Here is a 23,990-nt window from a genome sequence, read left to right as displayed (position 1 = left end):
CCCCTTTGTTATCTGCTCCTGGACAGCTTTGTTTGCATGCATCATCTTGAAACTCCTTGTTATTGCCATTTTAGAGACATACTGAAGGGATGAGTACACAAACTGCAAATGCACATCCTGGCATACTGATGTTCCTTTGAACCATAAAATGAACAGATGGTGTGAAAGTTGAATTCTTAACACTAAAGAATCAATAAATGTCTGTTTCAAAACAGTGAGCAGACCAGAAAATGCAGCTCTGCAGCTCTGCAGCTCTCGTACTTGGTAGCAATCAGGAGCTTCTGGAGGCAAAGTGCTCTTGATTTTATGCTCGAAAAAACTTTCAGTTTCTGATCAACACAACAATAAACTTTTGAAATGAAAAATGTATTTGTTAACTTCCACTGACACGTGGATCCTCCAGGTGACTTTTTGGTTTTTATTAACAGTCCCTCTTCTATGTTACCATCACAGGTTTGGTCATTCTTATCATTTAATAACTGCTGTGGCCAATTTAGGCGGCTCACCACCCAAAGCTATGCGACTTAGCAGGGAATCTACTAGAAGGAACTGCCTGCCTGTGTGTATATTATTGTATAACCAATTAGAGCTGTGCTGTCAACATGAATTTGGACTAGGAGAGCTCAAACTTTGAGCACAGAAAACTAAAATGACAAAGGTTTCTGGGTAAGAGTGCCCCAAATCTGCCTCCTGGAGTCCTGTAACACCTCTAGAAGCAAAAAGCCACAACTTATAGGGAGCATATAGGCCCAAAAGGGCAATGCGTTGAGTACACAGTGACACTCAGATTCAAGCTTGTAAAACATCACACGGAATGATTCTCAAAAATTTGATAAATAGTAGCTTGAGCTGCTGGCCTAGAAATGTGCAAGGCCCCAAAGAGACACCAATGTAACATTGTCGACATAAGTTGGGTTCAAACTATCAGCTCACTTTTATGTCTAAGCTCTTTCTGACTTTTCAAATACAAAAATCATACATTATATAATGAAAGCAAACTGAATGACAAGTGCTAGACCTTGAGCTGATGGTAGGGGACGTTGGCGTAAATAGCATGAATCATAAAAAGACAAGATTTTCTCACACATAACAGCTGTGAAAATCAAGTAGTGCAAGAAGTATAAATGTGTGTATTCAAACTAAATAAATGTATATATATAGAAATATATAGATATGGACATATATGGATAATGTCTGGAAAGAATGAAAGTAGAATCAGAGTAGTGAGAGTGGGAATAAAATCATCACAAACCAGATTGAGGCCATTATTAGCTGCCATGAAAGCATTGTTACTGCAGAATGTCTGACTTTATTACGGTCCATGTAACCAGGCTGCCTGAAGCAGTCTGGACTCTCTCCCCCCCTCTTGGCGGAGCTTCTTCCCGGCAGCTCTCAGCAGCTCTCAGCAGCAGACTCAAGGACTCAAGCGGCCACACCGATGCGCAACAGAACCCCCCTCCGTCCCTCTCTCTCTCCCCCTCTCTCTCTCTTACTCCCCACCCCCCTTTCTCTCCCTCTCTCCCCCCTCTCTCTCTCTTACTCCCCCCCCTCCTTTCTCTCCCTCTCTCTCCCCCCTCTCTCCACCGGACCTGTGTAACGCGCAGGAACAACTTTCCCTCGCATCATTACGCATGGCTCTGGCTTTGACTGCAACAGCGAAACTACTGGGATTCTAAGACAAATTAAAAAAAACAGCAACAACAAGCTGAAAGGCCGGTTTGAGGATTTTCTTGAAGAGATTGTGCCAATAATGATCTCCACATGTGTAAGTGGATATCCTCCTCTGTCAGTGTAATCGCTCCGCTGTAGGTGAAGATCCGACACGTTATTTGACCTCCCTTTTCACATAGAGATGGACCTGTGGGGAGTTTATCTGTTTCATCTCATAACTTTGGGTAAGTGGACACTCGCCTGTCCTTCCTTTTCTTTCTTCTTCTGTCTTTTTTAAGATCTGCCTCCAACTGGAGAAGACGATGAACCAACCTGCTCCAATTCACCGTCCGATTAAGACGATCAAACATAAATATATATATATCAATTAAAGACACACACACACACACACACACACACACACACACACACACACCCATCGATTTCTCCCCTTGTGCCGACAATGATATCCAAATGCGCAATCCGGTCATTTGACCGCTGCCAAATTGCCAATGTAAAAACTTTACTCTTATTTTAAGCAGTTAACAATAATCCAGGATCACGGACTTCTTCCCTGTCTGATCAGCCCGACACAGACACAGTACTGATGGTTGATGTACAGGAGCTCACAGCTCACAGCTCAGAGGCTCACATGTGTGTTGTCCGACCGCCTGAGAAAGGAAAATGCATATAAACCGCTTTTTTTTTTTAATCTGTGGTGCTGTTTGGCTTTGTCATTATTCTTCTCTAGGTCCTGCAGTATTGACCGTGTCCACACATTATACAGCACTTTGTAGTATTCCTGATCGTCTTGGTACCTTGCGGTGTTATTCCAGCTATTTACCTGCTTATGTGCCTTTAAAGTTTTATAGCAGCCTCACTGTTTATTCTAAAGTGAGACTCCTGCAGGTCATCGGTTGATGCACTGTGTCACTACCTGCTGAAGCTGGATTATTGATTTCTGTGGCAACAATCTACAGTCTTGTGACTGTAGAGCTGCTTATCGTCGAGTCTCGCTGTCTCTTTGCCATTTTATACAGACGTCTCAGACTCAGTCCGGCTGCCACAGCTCTGCCTAACACTGTTCTACCAGCTGATGATCAGGTCTACCCGTCATCATTTCATTCGGCACCTGCTTTCCAGCTTAACAAAGACAGGAATCTCCATGATGGCTATGTTCTTCATTCATTATTAATATCCTGCTTGGAGGTCATTTGGTGAAATGAAATTAGATGTGATAGAGGATTGGTCAATGGAAAAGAACAGTTATCTTTTTTAAATCACCTTCAGCCTCTTTCACAGTCACTGACAGAAATTCATTCAACTCCATTTGGCTTGTAATGGATGATAAGAAATAGAGAGAATGATATTCTCCTGCCAAAAAAAAAAAAAAAAAGAAACACCCAATACTTTCTGAAAACATACACATCTAAGACACAGCTGCACTTCAGATAAATTACTCAAGTTAATTTTCATCATGCATTTTTTTGGTGGTGGGGGTGGGGGGGGGATGGTTGTTGGTAATATTTAGAGAAATGCTTCAATTAATTGGTCAAGACCAAACTGCAAAAGGTCAGAAATAACGGGCTGTTTGGATGACTCAACCCAATTATGTGGCATTCTAGCCAGTTTCTGTGACATCCATTTCTTATATGGACAGAAAGCTGAGCTCACATCATCCAGCTCTTCTAACTGCAGATACCTGCAGGCCAACACTCACAGAAAAATTCAAAATAATCACAATTTTGCACAAAGAGCTCTCAAAGCAGACATTAAGTGCTGTACTTGTCACTGGTCATTTGGGGTTTGGCATTGTTGAATTATTTCTGACCTATGAATATGCCTGCAAATCATGGGTTTATTCTTTCCTGTGACAGTTAAGCTTTTTCAAAACTTTGTGTAATTCATACAGAAACCAAATTTATAGTACAATGCTTTTCAAAATACCTACTTGTATGGTTCCAAATTAATATGCTAGCGTTGCATACTGACAAATATGGAATGATAAAAAAACAAAAACAAACAAAAAAACTGTTTCTAAAGGTGACAATTCGGTGCTTCGTTTAGTATCATTGCAAACAGAATTTTGTACTCTGCTATTTAAGACAGGTGAGGGAATGAAGAACTTGAATCAGCCAGTATTTTTTTGCACCAAGGTTAGTTTATAAAAGCTTGCTCATTTGGGATTTGGCATTTCTAGTCAAATCCCTAGTATGTTTATACGTACCTAGCAATAAAACTATCTCTGATTCTGATCTCAGTCTTCGGCATGTGACTGAGCAGCGATGGTGTTCTGTCAGGGCTGCAGTTCCTGAAGAAGACATTAATCTCACAGAGGGTCAGTTTGCATTCAGTGGAGCTGTGAAGTTCAAACTGAATCATTGTTTCTCCCACTATTGTGAGAAATAAAAACGAATCCCAGGCAAGTAGTGGGCCGTCTAAGCTTTGATCTTATCTGTGAGATAAATGTGCAGGGGAGCTCCGTTTGACAGATCCACATAGAGGCTTGAAATGATATAGAATTAAGCACAATTGTGCAGGGTAAGTCTTTCGGATAAGCATTTTTCTGCCGTATTAACCTGAGATAGTAAAAAGTGCACCAAAGTCACACCATGAGAATTTCCTATCAGAGGACCAAGTACCAATTGAATTTAATATTAATGGGTCAAACTGAGAGTGTTTCTAATAATTAAAATTTTTCTTATAAAAGCTTCCCAATCCTTTTTACTTTTTCTTCACATTTGTTTTTTTTTTTATTTTTTATTTTTTTTAACTGCATAATGGAAACAATTTTTAACCTCCTTCCTGCATCCAACTTGCTCTTTAACTGCATCAGTGCCCATCTTTAGTCCAGTAATCATGCCATATTTTTTGATTTAATGGTTTTGACACTGTGGGATATGACCTGTGTCTTTAATGGAGACAGATAAGTACTGCCAAGCTTGCTATTACCTAGCATATTGGCTGGCCTCTTGTAGCAGATTTGTCATGAATCTCATTTGAAGCACAGATTGCACCCAAGGTGAACACGCAACCCATCACATGTTCACGTTTTCTTCATGTGGCACAGCCACCAGGCTACTCCTTCACTGCTCTTAAAATGGGGAGATGAGATAGTTCTACCTACACAATAACACCATTTCACACTTTATGTTATGTGTAACTCAAAAAATGCTGTGAGTTGCCTTATCAACCCAGCACATGCTTATGTTGGTTTCCTCCCACCGTCCAAAGACATTACATTTGGGTTCATTGGTGGCTCTAAATTGTCCAAAGGCAGAGTGTACCCTGCCCTCGACCTGGGTTGACTCCAGGAGGTGGTCCAGCACCCCCCCTCGTGACCCAGAAACTGATAAGTGGTAGAAGACAAATGAATGAATGTGTTAGATGGCTTAAACTCATACTTAACTGATACACTGTTTTATGGATCTGTTTTCCTTTTATTGGCATTTGGCTTGAATGCGCATGCAGATCCAGACCAAGAAAATTGGTTGTTGATTGCAGGAATTGTTCAACTTTTCATTGAATCAGCACTGATGTGAACACAACACCAGGTGAACATGCAAAATGTCGCCTCTTTTACGGTTGTGATGTCTCTCAGAGCACTGACACTGTAAACAAACCAGTAACCAAACAGAAACACAACGTTAATAGGGACTAGAAAAGGGGTCAGTGGGAGGTTCACTCACGTTTGAATAAAAGGTTACTATCAGGTGAAGAGCTATTTAAAAGCTGTGCACTGCACAAACAAGCTAATTCACTGCCATGCAACACCATAACTCTGGATAATAAAGAAAAAGATCATTTATTCAATTCATAACATACAACCAGTTTCCTAACTTACATTTTTCAACTTTATCAGGTAAGTACAATAGGTGCCCTTCCATTTATAATTCTGCTTTACCCAGAAGTAAGCAACACCTCCAGAACAACACGACAAACTGTGCAGTCAAGACTCCCAGATTGAGCAGAACTTGCTCAAGAAATCTAAACAATAACTGATTTAAAACATATTTCTGACAAACATATTGCAGAATAGGCAGAATTGGAAGAACAGTTTTAAGGGAACGCATCCAGCTTTCACATTGGCTTTGCTTTTCTAAACTCTCCTGAGCTGCAACAGATCAACGTCTCCAGCTGCTTCCTGGTATCAGAATTGACATTGAAACTTTATGATTCTTGATCAAAATGGTTTCAACAAAAAATAAACATTGAAATCATAACAGCAGGTATCACTGCAATGCTGCGTTAAACAGCCTTTTTTTGTGTGTGAAATGTACAAGACCGGTGTATATAAATAAATACTCATATTACCAAACAGATTTCCATCAGTATTTCTTGTGATTGTTTTTCCAAGAAACTGTAATCTGGAGATTCACAGCAGATATATTTCACTGGCATTCCTTCACTTCCATTTAAATTTGGAATCAACCAATCAAACTACAGAGGAGGTTGTGTCAAAATATAAAAAGTAATGAAAGAAATCATCCTAAATTGACAAATAAATTGCAGCTAATATTTATGGCAGGTTCATTTTTAAATCCATGTTTAAAAGTCTGAGGTGTAACAGAATGACAATCATATCTTGGCTAGGAAACTCATTTTTATTACGTTTAGAAATATTTTTTGATAAGGATCCTTTAAATGTTAACATTTATTGATGTTTCGTGTCCACACTGAAAAATAAACTCACTCTGCTTCAGAATTTCTTCAGACCTATAAGCCAATACCAGCATACCTTCATTGAGTCAATGCTGGGCAAAAAGGGGTTTCAATTATGAATATTTACTTTGAGCACTCCTTTAAATTTATGCTGTAAAACAGTGAAGGAAACAGGAAAATGCATTATGGATTTTGGCATAAACAATAGCTGCAGCCATGAATTAATGCATCCGTTCAAACAGCTGCTTTACTGGAGCTTTCGATAAGTTATTATTAGATCTGAGGCATCAGTGTTGCATCTCATGGATGAAAGGAAATTAAACTCTGTAAAAGGACATGAGTTTTCCATCTACACCCTATCAATACATTTGAGTATCATTTACTGGCTGGCAGAGGTGGGGGTTAAAATCTTTACAGACAGAATGGCCGTTACACTTTTCCTGTGGGCTGCCTGTGTTTTCCAGCCAATCAGAGCTCTTAAAAGTGCCTTTATATTTAATTATTTAAGTTTTGAAAACTGCTGTTGAGCTGGCACGTTGCCATTCATGTGATGTCAGTCTGACGGCTTTGACATTTAATGGAAACATTATTCAATTTCTCAACTAATCTGCCAATAATATGAAACTACAATAATGCAGAACAGTAGATAAAGTTTAGAGTAAAAGCGCTGCACACTGCTGGAAAGCCTGAAAGACTGAAGCACGCAGTGACAGGATCTAAGTATGCTTGGGGGAGGGCTAAAAGAAAAGGCATAGCCTGCCATTGATTGGATGTGATGAATGTGTGTGAAAAATAAATGAGTCCAAGTTTAAAGCCCTCATCTATTATTGCAGTTGAGTGCCTCCAGTTATATCACTGCTCGCCCGTAGTATGTTTACATTTTGAGAATTATGTGATTGAAGGCATTCTGTTAGTATTGCAGGAGTCTTAGTGACTTAATGTGCAAATAAAAACAGAGTAACCCTCATTTAGAAATACAGTGAATGACAGGAGAGCAAATTCATGTTAGAATATATAGTCCCTTTAAGATACAGTATTGTATGCATGTATGATTTGTTTTGATTTGATGAGCATGCTGGTGTTTATTGACAAACAAAGCCTCAACAATTATTATTTTTATCAGTGGCCTATATTACAGTGCATATGTCACAGATCTTCATTTGGTGAAAGAGCAGAGGAAGGCTTACTGCTGTTTTTTTTTGCCTCAGAGGAGATGGCAAGCATAGGGAGGCAGTAACTTTGATTGCTAATGCAAGTAGGTAATAGTAAAATTAACTTAAAAACTTAAAACTGCTCCTCCTGAGAAGGTGGGAAAACGCCCTGGACTGGAGGCGAAGCACCATTTTGCTAATCAATTAATTTCCAGACTTCAGCTAGGGTTACTGTGGCGGCCGAGGCAGGGAGAGAAGGTCAGAAAAGGATCACCTTAGCTAATGAACAGCACTGGAACGCCAAAATGCTGGCGTGGGAGAGGTAGCCACAGGGCAAAAGCAACAGGTGAGATCGGCTCATCAGTGTATGTGAAGCATTTAATAATTCATCAGAACATACAAAACATGGTGAGATTATATATGCAATTGAGCTCTTAAAAAAAGTATCAATTCATGAGGTTTCTGCTGGATGTGTAAATCAGCGACTATTTGCTAAAACACTTGTCAGACCTAACTTTTGACTTATTATCAGCTTGTTTCTGCTTCCCCCAAGTGGCTAAAAAATTTAGCTTAACAGGGTAGATCGCTCCTGCATGTTTTTCTGCATTGTATGGTCTGAAGCTTCCCTGTAACTCGTCCTGGTATGAAAGCATTAACTATCCTAAACTGTGCAGCTCTCAACTATTTAATCTGTAGTAATACTGCTATTAAAATGTATTTTGTACTAATTTCTAACTGTACTCAAGTTAGGCGTTTGTTTTTGTTGTTGTTTTTTCTTTAGCAAACAGATCAAATTTGATGCAGCACAACCAGTTATTTATTATTCATGCCATACAGTCCTTTCCGTCAGCAGTGCTGTCCAAAAAAAATACAGTGGTATAAATACTTAAATACTATAATACAAAACTTTTTCCCCCACACATAGTCCTCTCCAAGAAAAGAAAAAAACCTCTTCGTGAAAAATGATAACTTGTAATTATTAACTGTAATGATAATATATACCGCAGAGCATAGATTTAATAACAGCAGGTCTTACCAAGAATTTGCTTACAGTAGGTCTATGGTTTAACAGAATATAAAGGCTATGAGCAAACATCAATCTTCAGCAGTTCAGAGGGCCAATCCCTTCATTTGTCTTTTACATAAGTAAACATTGAAATGCTGGCCATTTAACAGTAACCATGGTTTTGGCCAGGAAAAGTCACTGTGGTAACAATTGGAGGATGAGTCATTCGACCTCATGGTTAAATAATGCTGGGTGGTTGTACATCTTCCAAAGCAGTTAAAACATTTGGTTTTGTAATATTTCATTTTTTCTCTGAGAACTGCTGAGTAGGCGGAAGGTTCACCTCTACAGTCTGCTACCTTTGCTACTGGATAAAAAGTTGTTATGTTTAGTGAAAAAGAGAATACCAACCAATAAGGATAGATGTCCCTCATCTGATCCTTGCAGGTGTCTCAGGATTCAATCCATGAAGCATGCATTTGACATGCTATTCACTATATATTCTCAGTTTCATGCAACATCTGCTTTCACCAAACCCCCTTTCCTTTGGCTCAGGCAACATGAGCCTCAATTATCATCTTTCAGTCAGTGTCAGAAATCTCAGCTTGGACCATTTCTAAATGAAGGTAGATGCACTGGGTGTTTATCGCTCAAAAGACTGAGAGGTACTGACCATGAAATCCTCATTCAGTGGAATTTAACAGAAGGAGAATCCTGTTTAACACACTTATTGAAAACTGATCAATGAGTACAGAGATGAGGGTTAAAATATCTACCCTTACTTAAAATGCAGCTCTTGATCACACTAAAAACTCCATCTCGCTCGCCATTAGGCCTGTTATGAAATTCACAAAATGGTTCTGAGGTTACAGACATGCAGTGGCCTCTGTTGGCCAAAAACAAGCTCATTAACTCAGTCTCTTTCAGTGGTTATCCAGAGAGAAAGACTGTTCCAGACAAGTAGGCACAGCGCCACTGTGACACAATTTCAACTTGGTGGGGGTGCTTAAGCTCCACTTCCTGCCTCCTTGTTGTATTTCTGGGACACTACTACATTTATTTAGGGTTAGTTTCATGAAGTTTCATGAAGATGGATGGAGGCAAATCTTGGAAGCAAGGACATATTTTTCAGGTCTCCCTCCTTCAGTTAGCTGACTGTGAAATTAGTATTTACATCACCACAATAAGGCCAGTGAGTGGGCATGTGTTATTTCATCTTTAAATCTGATTTATTTACAAATAGATAGGCAGATCTGGAAATGTGTTTGAATATTAGCTTTCTTATAAGGGTGTAATAACTATCAGTCAATTTTGAACTTTTCCTCTTTGACTTGCTGACATTAGTAACCACAGAGTGGAGACTTTTTATGGAACCAGCTATCTGCCCTGCTTTTCTCTCCAAACAAAAATGGCATCTGCTGATATTCATTTCTCTTTCCAATTCCAATTCCCGAGGTAAAGAGCCACTGCATCATACAGCGGTCAGCTGCTTGAGTAGCTTTATGGAACAGTATATTCCACAATACTGGAACTAATTACTGTTTCGATAAAAGTGGTGAAAGCCAATGAATATATTTACAAATTATAGTTCTGTATATTTCCATAACCTAAAAAAAAAAAGAACAGTTTCCATTACCACTGGCCTATTATGTTGCCTCATAAATTCTGCAGTTTGATGAAGTCTGAAAACTAAAGAAAAGTTTATGAACCAACCTCAAACCCAGAAAAGCAGCTTAGACGACGTGGTCTGCAGATGATGGATGAAGCTGGCTTGTCTCATTGTGGTCCCAACACAGGTTTCATGACAAGCTGGATGAATGAGCTTTCTAACTGAATTTCTGTCCATATGCACTATATGCTGTATTATTGTTGTTATTTAATTAAAATAGATGTAGCCTCAAACATTTTAGTATTTAATTACTGTTTTATTTTTTGTTTACATGCACTACGTGAATGCCAGTGAATTACACTACAGTTCAGTCAGCAAATGGAATATTTTCTTATCAGCTTTCCCAGACCAGACCATACATCCGCCACGCTATGGCGCCAAACAGTTTTCTTTTCTAAAATTAATTCAGCATCTTTTATGCCTTGGAGTAGCTCGTCAGTGAAATTAGGTTGTGGCTTCAACGTAACAACAATAAAAAGGAATTCCTGGAAATTCTCCTTTGCATAATACAAAGCTAATTATTGTCAGGGCTGAAAAAATGAAAATGAAATATAGGACATGGCAATAAGATTGTAACCGAGCAGTAATCCATGGATCCTCACTCGAGAACCTTGTCACTTGACCCCACTTGTACTGTTGCAGCTTCTGTATAGCAGGAAAAATGCTAGTCCATTTTTCCATACAGCACCAGACCTGCCGTTCTATGAGGTTTTCAGCATAATAACAAAAGTCAAACGAACCAACAGCATACAGAAAGTAGCCAGCATTCCCAGAAGCTTTGCTGGAAATAGTCCAGTAATAATTTTTTTGCCTGTTTGCCTCGTAATCCATGGGAAATGAATGAAAAGCAAATATGCTCCGACCTAATGACACAGGGTACAACTAACTGCATACAGACAATAGATGGATGAATGTAATTCCTCCACTCTTAATGACACCGATCATGTAAATGTTTTAGATGATTGGAAAATTAATCTGCAGTGAAAACAAAAATATGTTTGTTCATCTGAAGGTGTTTAAACAGGATATATTTAACCTTGGTTTTGATATTGAAAACCTAATTCTGTACATTTTACTCCACCAAACAAACAACCTCCTCTGTTGAATCGTCAACTAATGTTCTGCTGTGTAACCTTGTAATGTGGAGATTATAGAGGTTGGACTGACTGATTCCTCCAGTGTTCCAGGAACACCATTACCAAAGCAGCAGACAGGAACCGGTTGGAGGGCACCTGTCTCTGTGAGTTGCAGTGGATTTACAACATCTGCTCCAGGCAAGAGAGGATGCCACCTCCGCTCACTATCATTTGATTAATTATTTTGGCTACAGAGAATGATGCAGTCAGTCAACAAATTGCAAATGTTGTGCATGGAAGATCCGCATCCCACCTTGAGGTTAATGATGTTATTGGAAGAAGATGAGTTACTGAGGCCAGCTGTGCTAACCGTTTACACGTGGTTGAAAACCACAGGGAGAACATTATACACGCAGGAGTAACGGGCAGAGTGTAACGAGATACTGGGGATGTTTGTGGAGCCTTTTGACTCTGTCACCACCCTGTATTCAAAAAAATTCCTTCCCTCTCCACGCCTTGTTAGCCCTAATTAATTGGATCAAGAGAATGCCACTAAGTGTTGGACAGCTCTGTGTGAGTGAGACTGTGAAACCAGAACCACATTCCCACAGCTACACCCCTGGAGAAGAATCACTCCATGTTCGGTCCATTGACTCTCTGCCACAAACTTCCTGGGGGATTCAACACTACTGCTTTGATAAGATGCTGGAGGACCTTGCTTTGAAAGCTGTGGCAAATACATCTCTTGAAGACTTAGCATAATAGGAGATTTTGTCAATAACTCCAGTCTTTTTCTGAAGATTTTTATTAAAGGTCAAAATCCCAACTGCACTTCTTTTGCAGTGGCCTTTTGATCCATTTTTATATTAATGTTTGAAAGGTAAATACTGTAGTCTGCATTCCTGTGCTGAATTCAAAATCCCTTTATATTTGTAAGCGATTCACAGAACATGATACATGTTGGTGTGTGATGTATTCAGTATACCAGCTGTTTTAAGTTGTAAGGTTAATATTTGGTTGTGCGATGCAGAGGTGCCAACGGCGGGTATTATGGTAGTGGAGCTTCCAGCTCACCAAGCCTCACCTCCATTATTGCCTGTACATGTGCACAGTTTTTTTGTTGGATGTCAACAGTTGGGCCATCTCAATAACTTGGAATAACGGACTCACTGACTGACTGATTCACTATATTTCCAACCAAATGCCACAAGACTGAGTTGGATTTTCTTCACCAAACAGCTGCTTTTAGAGGGATGTTTACAACTGTAGATGCCAACATTGTGTATTGTTGCTAAATTTAAAGACTTTTCCCCTGACAAGATTGAGTATAAACCTTGTACATGGCTCATCTGTGTATGGATGCCAACTCGGCATCTTGGCATTGGTGTCCCAGGTGCTCATATACAGTAAGGGAACTGAGAAGATAAACAGCTTCCTATTAGGGATGCAACAATAATCAATATTTTATTGAACCGTTCAACATGTCCTGTTCGTTCCAACACACAAAGGCAATTTTTTTTTCAGTACGTGTTGGCTGGTCACAAAACTTTATCAAAACTTGGGACAGCAGGCTGCGCGATTAGATACAGACAGAGGAGAGAGCAGCACTGCTCTGTTCTCGCCGCCCTCAGAGCCAATCAGAAGTCCATGAACTTCCCAGGAGCCAATCAGCACTCCCCCACACAAGTGCGTGGTGTGGGGTCATTTGGATTTAGCATCAACTATGATGACAACGGAAAAATGACGGTCAAACAAAGCACGGTGTGCAAGTGTTGCTGTGCAGTTGTTTAACTATTTTGAATCGATGCTGCACTTATTCACATTTGTTAATTGTATTTGTAGCAGTCAAGTCGTTTCTATGAGTGGGTAAAAATTTTGTTAATTTTTATTAGATACTACACTTTATATTTGATATTGCCTACTTTTGTTAAATAGAACGTAAGATAAGTGCTCCTTTTTATGATGCATTTTGTGGTTTGACTGCATCTGTGCTATTCTCTGATATTCTATTTGTAACAGTTAAGTAGTTTCTAATTATTGTGGCTACAATAATGTTTGCTGTTTATTTTTTATTGGATACTGCTCTGGTTTTTATGGAAGGGTGATGCATTTTTATAATCTGTGCTTGCTTTTAATTATTTTTACATGCAATACATTGCCTTTTCTAATGAGCAGTTTTATGTTAAGATATCAAAACCGCACCGTTACCGTGGCCCAAAAACCGTGATGCAAACGGAACCGTGGGAAAACTGTATTTGCATCCCTACTTCCTATACACTGAGTGTACAGTATTTCATCTTGATTACAGAAGATAAATTACCTTCATTACATGTACAATTTATTATTTCCAAATATGGCAGACAAATAATTAAACCACCATCCAACAGAGAGCAAAAACAGCAGGAGGAAGGGAAAGAGAGACGCCATCTGCAACCCCTAAAGGAATTGGCAGATCTATATAAGATGTTAACACAAACAACTGTAAGTAAGACAACAAGGCCATAAAAATCCTATTGAGAAATAAAGCACTCCTGCCTAGTGAAATGCAAGAGGGATTTCAATTTGAAATTGTTTGTATAAGTGTTGAGTTTGCATTAACCCACAATGCAGAAACAAAAATTAAACTGAAATCAAAGCAGATTTATACTTTAGTAATTTCATTGTGTGGTGATTTTGTGAGACAGCATCCTGGATATAAAAATCCAGTCAAAGCAACAACTTGGAAATGGCTTCGAAGTTAAAAGGCTGCATTTCAGACACTACTTCAAACCTGTTTCATTGTTTGACAAAGCCGACAACGCCACCTAGGGATTATAAGAGCCTAGAAATCTAATAAGGCTATAAAATCAGGGTGGGTGGAAACGAAAGAAACCCAGCAGACACATGAGCAAATCTATCCTGTGCTGACCCAGGCTTGAGTAAAACGCCGTTGGCAGACACTTCGCTGCTCATCCCTCACTACAGCTCCTCCACTGAGGCGTGGTGCAGCTGGTGGTTCTTCCTTGGACTGCTCCTTCCTACATTAACACAAATTCTTCTTTGATCCAATCAGATGGATAATTGTAATTAAAAATGAAGTTATTAAAAAAAAAAAAAAAAAAAGTCAAGTAACTCCATCAGATAAACAGGAAATAAGTATAAAACTGCAAACTGACGATGCAGATCAGTAAATTCCAAATTCTATTCTTGGTCTTATTGCAAGTAGTTCTTCTAGGTCTTGAAACTTGATAGTTAGACAAACAACACCAACAAAATGAAATAGGAATACAACTTTTTCAGTTGTGGTTATGTCCTGTGATTCATGAGCAATTAGATGTGTTGAAGAAAGTTGACAGAAGGGCTAGAAATGTACAGAAAGACCCACATTTTACGTGGTGAAAAACATTTAAAGGGTCTGAAAATATGATCTGATGTGTGGAACTTTCTTTGGCTGAATATTCTGCTCATTATAACTGCAACAAAAAAAGCCAAAAAAAGCCAAACAAAAAAAACAAAAAAACAAGAAGTGTCTGCTCTGAGTTTTCTATAGCATTGTTATTGCTTTTGAGATGTTGATCCATTCCTCTGCTACTCTCATGATCTGCATCATAATGAGACCTAGCTTCATATCTCTTACAGCATCATACGTTGAGCCTACAGAAAAAAAGGAGTTGTTGAGCCAGGCTGGATGGAGGAGGGAGGAGGTGGGTGGCAGGATGAGTTTGCAGAACAAGCTGCTGTCTGATATTACCGAGCTCTGTACTTTTGTGCATGCCCTTCAAACTGAAGAAGAGCACCTTTTTTAGGCTAAAGAAACAACATATGGGGGTGCTGCACTTAAACAAAAAGGTCATGTAAAGGCGGATGCCGAGCACTTCAAGTCAGTACATGGCCTACTTTTTAAAACCTGGCCTTGAAGCTCAAAGCCATTTTAGGATTTATATCCTGTTAATTATGTCCTGAATGGTACAAAGGTTTCACAGAGAGAAAGGACAAATCTAATTGTAGTTAAATGAACAGTGAGATAGCTTGCAAGTCACTTGAGAAAATTAATTTGGATGTACTGTTTCATGAGATGAGACTCTCACAGGGCATCCTTTTGGCATATGACACCACAGAAGACAGTGTGACGTTTTAAAGCCTGTGTATCGTAAATCTAAAAACGTTCCTACTTACTATTCTCAGGTCATGGATCATATCTGCTTCATGTCTCCTGTGAATACTCTCAGGTCTCATTGCTGCCAATTGCTGTTCGAGTTTCACAAGATATTCAAGCAGATGATCAAAATGAACACAACTGACTGCTAAGAAGTGGCACATGTTGATTTATTATTATTATTAGAACAGTTTTCACACAGATTTTTTCATGTGTTTGTCCCTGAATACCAACACTCATTAAGTGCCCAATCCCAGCATCCTATCCTAAAGCTGAAGCCCTGAACACTTTTAGGCTTAACTGATGTCACACAATAAGTGACTGAGAGGCTAAAAATGGGAAATCCCTTATCAGTTTGCCTGATAACGCCAAAAAATGTGTACAATTGTTTGTTTAGGACTTTAAATTTGGAATTTTTATTTCCTCCCTTATATCCCTGTTTGTAAATAAAATACTATGATAGAAATAAACTGATGAAAGTAGCTACTGACACTTCTTCAGAAATGCAGACAAGTGGAAAATGTGTCCATGATGATTCCACAGTTTGATGGGACTAAGTCCTTGGCTTCCATCCATCTTCTTCCAATTCCCATTTCTGGGTTGTGGGGGGTGCTGGAGCCAATCGAGGGCGGGATGCATTCTGGACGGGTCACCAGTCCATCACAGGGCCAACATACAGAGACAAACAACCACTACCGCTCACACTCAGACCTACGGACAATTTAGAAACATGCATGTCTTTGGACGGTGAGAGGAAACCCATGCAGACACGGGGAGAACATGCAAACTCCACACAGAAAGGAACTCAGGCCAGGAACTGAACCTGTGACCTTCTTATTGTGGGGCAACAGTTCTAACCATGATGCCATGTGCTGCCCAGCTTGGCTGGTCCATGTCTCAAAATCTAAGTCTTTGAAGTTTGACATGAGGATTGAGTTGATGTCACCATTGTAATTTTTTCCCGTTAGCTTTATCCGACTACAATAGTAACTGAAATGCATATAACAAAGAGGAAAATAGCCATCTTCCTCCTTTTTTTTCTATGGCACTTATTCCTTGTCTTTTACTCAATTATTGTTCCCTCTATTCAATAAAATGGCTTTCATGCAGAAGCTGTGTATGTGATGTGAGTAAGTTACACATTTTAGACCCATTCATATGACAACTGACAAGATAATGTCTGGTAGTTGCTGTTAGCTGAGTCTCCTCTATGCACTTAACTGCCTAATTATATATTACACAGAAATACATCAACTGTTTATATAAAAAAAAGTTATGTTTCAGTTTCAGCTCTATTCTTTGAATACATGCTTTTTCTATCTGTATTGTGAGACGACAATCTCAATCTGAGTTTCAAAGCAGAGGATGCTAATTTGAGCACCACTGGCTTCAGAAGCAAAAGTCACATTCATTTTGTACATTTACAACGTTAGCGGAGTCACAGCGGTAGCAAGGCTAGGGAATTACATTTGTTTATTTACTATTCAATTAAACAGAATAGTTTTGCAACCAATAGGGAAATTTGAGAGAAAAAGAGAATAGATTGCAATGAAAAACATAAAATAGAGAGAAAAAAAAAAGAAAACTGTTTTGACAGCATATTTCTTGAACTTCAATCAAAAAGTAAAAATGTATGACAATTTTGCTTAGAAATCAGTCCTCTTTCTTTGCAAGTTAAAAAGTTTTACTTGGGAGTTCAACTGCACTCAATGGGCGGGGCCTACGCTGATGGATGAGAGAAGACACTGGCATTATGATTCATTACTCATGGGAAACATTTCAATTTCAACAAGCAATAGACTATCAACTTACCTCTCGGTATCTCAAACAGGGGAATTGTGGGTGAACTGGACGATGCAGCCCACTCAGGTGCCACATCAAAACCACCAATAGACTTTTCTCATCCATCAGCAAAGGCCCTTCCCATTAAGTGCAGTTGAATTCCCAAGCAAAACTGCAAGAGCAATGCTTTATAAGCAAAATTATCATCAGTTTTTATTTACAAACATTATTTTTGATTAAAGTTCAAGAAATATGCTCTAAAACAGTTTTCAAATCTTATTTTTTTTTATTGAAACATATTCCCTTTTGCTCTCAAATCTCTTTTTTGGTTACAAAACTACTCTATTTAATTAAATTAATTAATTAAGTAAATAAACAAATGTGGTGGCATCGTGGTTAGCGCTGTTGCCCCACAATAAAAAGGTTGCAGGTTGGGTTCCCGCCCTGGGTCCTTTCTGTGTGGAGTTTGCATGTCCTCCCCCTGTCTGCATGGGTTTGCTTTCACTGTCCAAAGATGCATGTTTGGATTAATTGGTGACTCTAAATTGTCCGTAGGTCTGAGTGTGAGTGGTTGTTAGTCTCTGTTTGTCTCTCCGTGTTGGCCCTGCGATGGACTATTTACCTGTCCAGGGTGTACCCCGTGTGCGCTGGGATTGGCCCCAGCAACCCCCATGACCCCGAAACAGAAAAACGGTTAAAGATGAATGAATGAATGAACAAATGTAACTCCATAGATGTGCGACAGCTGTGACTCCGCTAACATTGTGTATGGAGAAAATGAATGCTTCTGAAGCCAGTGGTGCTCAAAATAGCATCCGCTGCTTTGAAACTCAGATTGAGATAGTCGTCTCAGTCTCTGTCACCTGCTCTGATCTGAATGAGGTAAAAAAAAGTGAGAAAGGGAGAGAAAAAAAAAAAGCACTGTTACAAAATATTGTCGACAGCAGGGATGTTATGTGGCTATGATTATGAGCTATATGTTATCAAAATGAGATATTTCAAGAGACAAGTTCATCTACAAGACATACGTTGAGATGTTGGAGGTTACATTAGACCTATGTGCGTGCTTTATATGCCCAACGCCAACAACGCTCCAGTGAAGATGGTGTGAAATGCTGATTATAGTCACCATTATGATGGCAAAAACCGAGGGAGGGGGGTTGAATAAAACCAATGGAATGATGTTGGAAATACAGCGTCCGTCATACTTTGGTGTTATGTAGTGCTCAGCAAACCCATTTTGTCGTTTTGTCATTTGCTAGTCTGTCTCAGAACATTATTGAGTTATGTTTTAGCTTCAGTCATGTTTGGCCCTGCAAGCTATAATCCAGGCAGACTGTTTGACTGAGTAACTGTGAATTTCAGAGCTGAAATTAATTAGGACATTGCTATGGTTTATTGCTAGTGAAAGTTAAATTGAAGTGACTGAAAAGGAAAATTGTAATCATTCCATGCGCAGTATTGCTTTTGTTCTGCAAACTGTGACGGAAATCCTTAATGGGTTTTTTGTCTAAATAATGGATAACAGTTTCAGTGAGACGGTTTGCAACAATGTGAATAGAGGCCAAAGCTGTATTAGAATTTTGAAGTCAAAAACAAATATTCACCAGAAGATTTGAAGAGAAATAAACACTCAAAATGTCATTTGATATTGAACATAATGACGAATGGATGACATAATGCATTTTATGGATTGTTCTGAATCCTTCCAGTGATATGCTAATAAGGCTTCACTGTCACCCTGTTCCTGAATGTTTATGTAGTATTTTTGTACTTTGTACAAATCTTACACATCCGACTATAAATTACATTTATCACTAACATTGATGTAAGCTTGACTGACGGCACTTGAGATGACGAATAGGTGCAGAGTTTTTAGATCCTTCAGAAATGGCATTCACATACTTTTTGTAATGATGCTCAGGAGTCCCTGGATACCACACAGTCCTGTTTCGACACACCGAAGTGTCTAAAGAGGATTTCACAGGACAGGACTTGTTTAGCTGTGCCTGGTGTCAGACTTGTGTGACTTCATATGCTCGCCTGTGTTGACTGAGGACTTGTTTTTTGTCAGCTCTAATCCCTTTGTGGACTTTCATCTGAGGTCTTGAGACAGTGAATCACAAAGGAGAAGTTAAGCAGCTGAGATAGTGCGGATCATTGTTGCAGTCCTACGGGTCCTGCGTGATTGACAGAGTCCTCTACTCTGGAGTCTACCTTAATAGGCTAACATCTGGCCATGCTGACCCACATTTCACTTTTTGTCATCTAATGTTGGCTTGAGGTGAATCATAAATGCCTGTGCATGTGTTTTACATAAAAGGTTTGAGTGTGTGTGTCTGAAAGACACCAATTACAGCTTACGGGGGCAAATAGAGACAGAAAATCAAACCTAGATCTAAAGCAGTAGTAGATAATGTACAGCTAAAATAGGCTAAGCTATTATTCACATCACCAACGTAGTGTGTGTTTGGATCCATGAAATTGATAAATATTGCAAACCTCAAAATATATTACCTCAACACACAAACCAAAACGGAAATTTGACAAGCTCCATCTTAAGATTCATGTGTGAGCTGCTATTATTACGATTGTTTCTACTGGTTTGCAACACATCAGACCACTCGAGGAATGTAAACGTGGTGGGAGTCTGAGCAACACAGATGAATCTGCTGATCGAGAGTCCCATCAGTAATCGCTATGCAGGAATGCGTGGCTCCTCCCCATCCAGTGATGACTTTTGAGTGACAGCCACAGCTGGCAGGTATGATGGCATTGCCACAGCCTCAGACACGACAGAAAGTTAGCACTTCATCACTTTGTAAAGGCAACTATTCCTGGCACTGTTGTGTAAATACTCTCATCTTACCTAGAGGAAAGGTTGCTCAAACTGTAAATCACAGCTTCCCAGTTCTGGATTTGATTCAAGGCAAAAATTTTGTTTAAAAGATAAGTTTTGACAGTTCTCTAAATACTTCCACTGAACCACAATAGTCCAATCACAGCTTGGAAACTGGAGCTAAACATAGTCCTGATAGTTAGAGATGCTTGTTTATGTCACAGACTAGAAATCCAGAATTACGAGATTGAGGAGTTTTTCATTAACTGAACCCTGTTTACGGCCATCGTGTCCATATCCCTCTAGCCATGCAAGTCAAGATGGCACAACACAGTAGTCCTTTGTGTTTTTTTCTTGTCATGACATGTTAATAGTCTAATAAAAGTGAAAACTGTTTGAAAACGCAAATATATAACTAAAACAGGCCGAAGTGGTTTGCAATAGTGTGGCCATTTTTCTTTCACAGTTAGGTCACAGAACAACTTCCAGGCTGAAACACAAAACAATATCACATGTCCATTTTTCAAGATTCCTGTTTTAAATTAAGTAAGCAGAAGAGTTAAAGAGTCAGCCAAGCCTGTGCTTTTTGAACCAGCAGGCAAAAGCTGCCACTATAAAATGATGTCAGAACCTGGTGATCTAACTCATTCTCCTTTCAGTCTAACTGGCCAGCTGTGCAGAGAGCAAGAGAAGCCAAAGAAGGACCACCTCACTCTCACTCTAAATGACATCTCACTTGTCCGTTCTCCATGATGTCAGCTTTTCAGGCCACCTTTCCGATCAGGTATAAACCCTTTTGATCCCAAGTATAGCTAAAACAACAACCACCACCACCGGCGTCCTCTGACCATAAAATGACACCAAGGATGGACAATTTGTTCATATAGCTAAAATAGGGTTTAATAGTATTTTTTTTTTTTTTTTAAATAGCCAATTATTTAAAGCGTTATATCTGCCATTGTTGTAAAATGCATATGTGCCATGCTGCAGCAGAGGTAGTATTGCAGCTTTCATGGTGCTGACAACAGGTTGTACGACAGTAAGAGTCACAGTGAGATGAGATGATTAATTGCAATGTTAACAGGAATGGTGTCTGTCGATAACCAAGATTACAGGTGCCTTTTTAGAAATGAATCAGGGTCAATATATGTCTGGGTTCAGCACTCAGTATCTGAGAAGGAGACATCTGTTTGCTTCTGTGCCTGTCACAAGTCCTGCTTAGTGCTGCAGACAGCCAGTGCTTTCACACTGAGGGAAAACCAAACAATCATAATGTGTCACGCTCTGCCCCTTTACAGGCAAAGGACCATATGCTGATAAGCTAATTGCCACCATTACATGCCAACACTTGATGCACTCATAATGTCAACTTATCCAAGTAATATTCAACAGTCTTTGTTGTGTGACATTGTAACTGAACTTGACAGGGTTTCATACTGACGTGCACACATCATCACAGCCCTTACATTCCATATATCTGGGAAAATGCATAAAATTCAGCTGTCCAATGGAAAGCGTTCAGCATATCAAAAGAAAAGCTTTAAAAAAAGTTCCTGTTTTCATTAAAAGTAATAAGCTGCACCTCCGTCTCCCACATAAATGTTAGATGTTTCCTGCTGAGCAGAGCATAGACTCTGCAGTAAATCACAGAGGTGAGAAGCATATTGCATCTCCAGAGTAATACATTTATAGATAATATCTTTCAATAAATGTTTAGCCCCATTTCCATATTTAGATTTTTGTATGACACAAGTTGATGAATATTTTCGCAAACATTTTTGTGATTTCTTCAGTGGGGGAGAGAAGTGTGTGCTGGTAATGTTGAGATCTGATACCTGTTAATTACAAATCTGTCTGGTCACTGTTGCAGGTGGAAAAGTGTGTGCCACTAATTATTCATGTTCAAGGTTGAATTATTGTCATTTGCATGCTAGCATGTGAAACAAAAACGTTCCACCAGCGTACAATTTAATAAGTCTTAGTATAAGAATAATTATTATATTATATTATAGAGATTACTCTGAGTGAATGTGCATTCAATGAGGCATGGAGTTCACCAGTTTATCAGTCTCTGGGTAGAAGCTGTGTTTGAACCAAGTTGCTCTGGTCTTAAAGCTCTGCATGGGCTGGGTTTGTAAGGTCACCCATGATGCAGGCTGCACTGCTCCTGTACCTACTGATAGAAATGTCCTCGATGGGAGGACAGCTGCTGCTGGTAATCTCCCCCTTCCTTTCAGCAGTAGAAAGGTTACCCTTCTGGATGGTGATGGAGGAGGTGAGTGTACTCTCACCACACACCTGCAGTAAGCTGCAGGCACTGAGGTATCCACGGCGCCCTGCCTCAGCCTCCTGAGAAAATAGATGTGGTGTGTCTTTTTTCAGATGTGGAGGTGTTTCTGACTGGTGGTGGACTTCCACTTCAAGTCCCTCAAAATGTAGACTCCAAGTTGTTTGAAGCCATGGGCCACAGCTGCTCAACTGATGAACTGGGGGGGACACAAGATCTTTCTCCTGACTGTATGACGACTAATTATGGCTTGCCAGTAGAGTGAGCATATACCAAAAACACCCTTTAGTTTTTCTTTGGACTCAACAAGAGTGAGATGGGGTGCGTGCTTGCTGTTGTATGACTGTCAGCAGGTGGGTGCTATTCAGCCGGTTTGATTCAGTAAAAGCCTCAGGCGGTTAAGAAAGTCTTAAGAGACCACCTGAGGAGGAACATTAAAGGCAACAATGACAGAGGGAGGTGTGATGGTTGATATTTTCAGGGATTGGCTTTACATGTTAAGTTACATTTCAGTGTTTACACAAGGGGAACATCTATCTTTTTTCCAGGTATCTATCAGTGAAATTTTATGCTTTTGCATTAAAATTGACAATTTTAGTTTTTCACAGTGAGTAAAGTGTTGCCAACCAGGGACAGGCATTTTTGTGAAAAAAATATTAAGAACCAAAATTTCACATTCTGAAATAACAAAAGCACAAAAAAGCAATTATTAGCTGTGAGTATTTACAGCATTTTCATACATCAGTTAAGGAGCAAACAATGATAAGCATCAAACAGATACTTAAAACTGATTTGATGTTGATTTTAATCATAACACTCAATACAAAATACTATCAATGTCAAAGTGGAAATAATAAAATGAAGGGCACAAACCAATGCAAAGTTAATACATGCTTCTTCTTTGTCAAAGCAGATGAAATGAAATGAGGAGATTCAGTCTCACTTTATTTTTCATTTGCTGTTGTCACTTATCATAGTCTGCCCTAGAAAAGGCATTATATGTCTGAATTAACTACAGACAAAGCCTCATGTTATAATCATGATGTCATTTGAAAAATTGCCCAAACACACAAATGAAAGGCGCAGACAGTGCTGTGATTTAAGCTATATGTACTTTAAAGCGCATCATTCATTGTGGGGCCTTGTGCTTTTGTATATTCAGCATATAGGGTGGACCAGTAGTGGGTATAGGAACAGTCAATCCCATTTAAGGCTGTATTAAGCACTGGGTGATAACATGATACCCACTTATTCATTTGGAAATGGCCAACGTGTGGGCATGGTGGAGTTGCTGACATACTAAATTTGACTTTTGTAGCAATAAACACACAATGCCGCATTAACTGGCAAGGCATGGCAGCAGTTGAACAAGCAACAACCAGTTTCCTGGTTGATTTTTGTACTATAGTAGTGTATCCATTAATCAGGAATGCTATCTGCTGGCAATTGCGAACTCCTTTCTCCTCTGTGTGCAATGATCAACCCTTCTGATAAGCCTTCAGATTCATTGATCCGTATTTGTTATATCAGCCACTATAAGATGTTTACTTGTATCTTCTTTCTGATTCAGAGAATCAGCCATTTCATTGTATTACTAGTTGCTTTTAATGGTATATCTGGTCTTGAGTTTAAGGCACTGTATGTCCTATACTGTTATAATAAGCATGTGTTATAGCCAAGACAGTTTTTTATTTTTTATTTTTTTTTGGCAGACTACAGCTACATATCCATGC

At 39.3% G+C, this 23,990-nt stretch overlaps 1 protein-coding gene across 1 annotated transcript in view; it reads left to right on the top strand.

The window, feature by feature from the left end:
* The first annotated feature begins 1,746 nt into the window (after positions 1-1,746).
* The window catches only part of gfra4b (GDNF family receptor alpha 4b), a 37,817-nt gene continuing 15,573 nt past the window's right edge, over positions 1,747-23,990 (top strand). The window contains exon 1 of the mRNA XM_029512665.1: positions 1,747-1,895. Within this exon, the coding sequence (XP_029368525.1) occupies positions 1,853-1,895 (43 nt within the window). The 5' untranslated portion in view covers positions 1,747-1,852. The remainder of the gene's footprint in view (positions 1,896-23,990) is intronic.

Source organism: Echeneis naucrates, chromosome 10 (assembly GCF_900963305.1).
Source record: "Echeneis naucrates chromosome 10, fEcheNa1.1, whole genome shotgun sequence".
Taxonomy (NCBI): Eukaryota; Metazoa; Chordata; class Actinopteri; order Carangiformes; family Echeneidae; genus Echeneis; species Echeneis naucrates.
The sequence above is the reverse complement of the archived record's forward strand: the minus strand, read 5'-3'. Positions and strand labels throughout refer to the sequence as shown.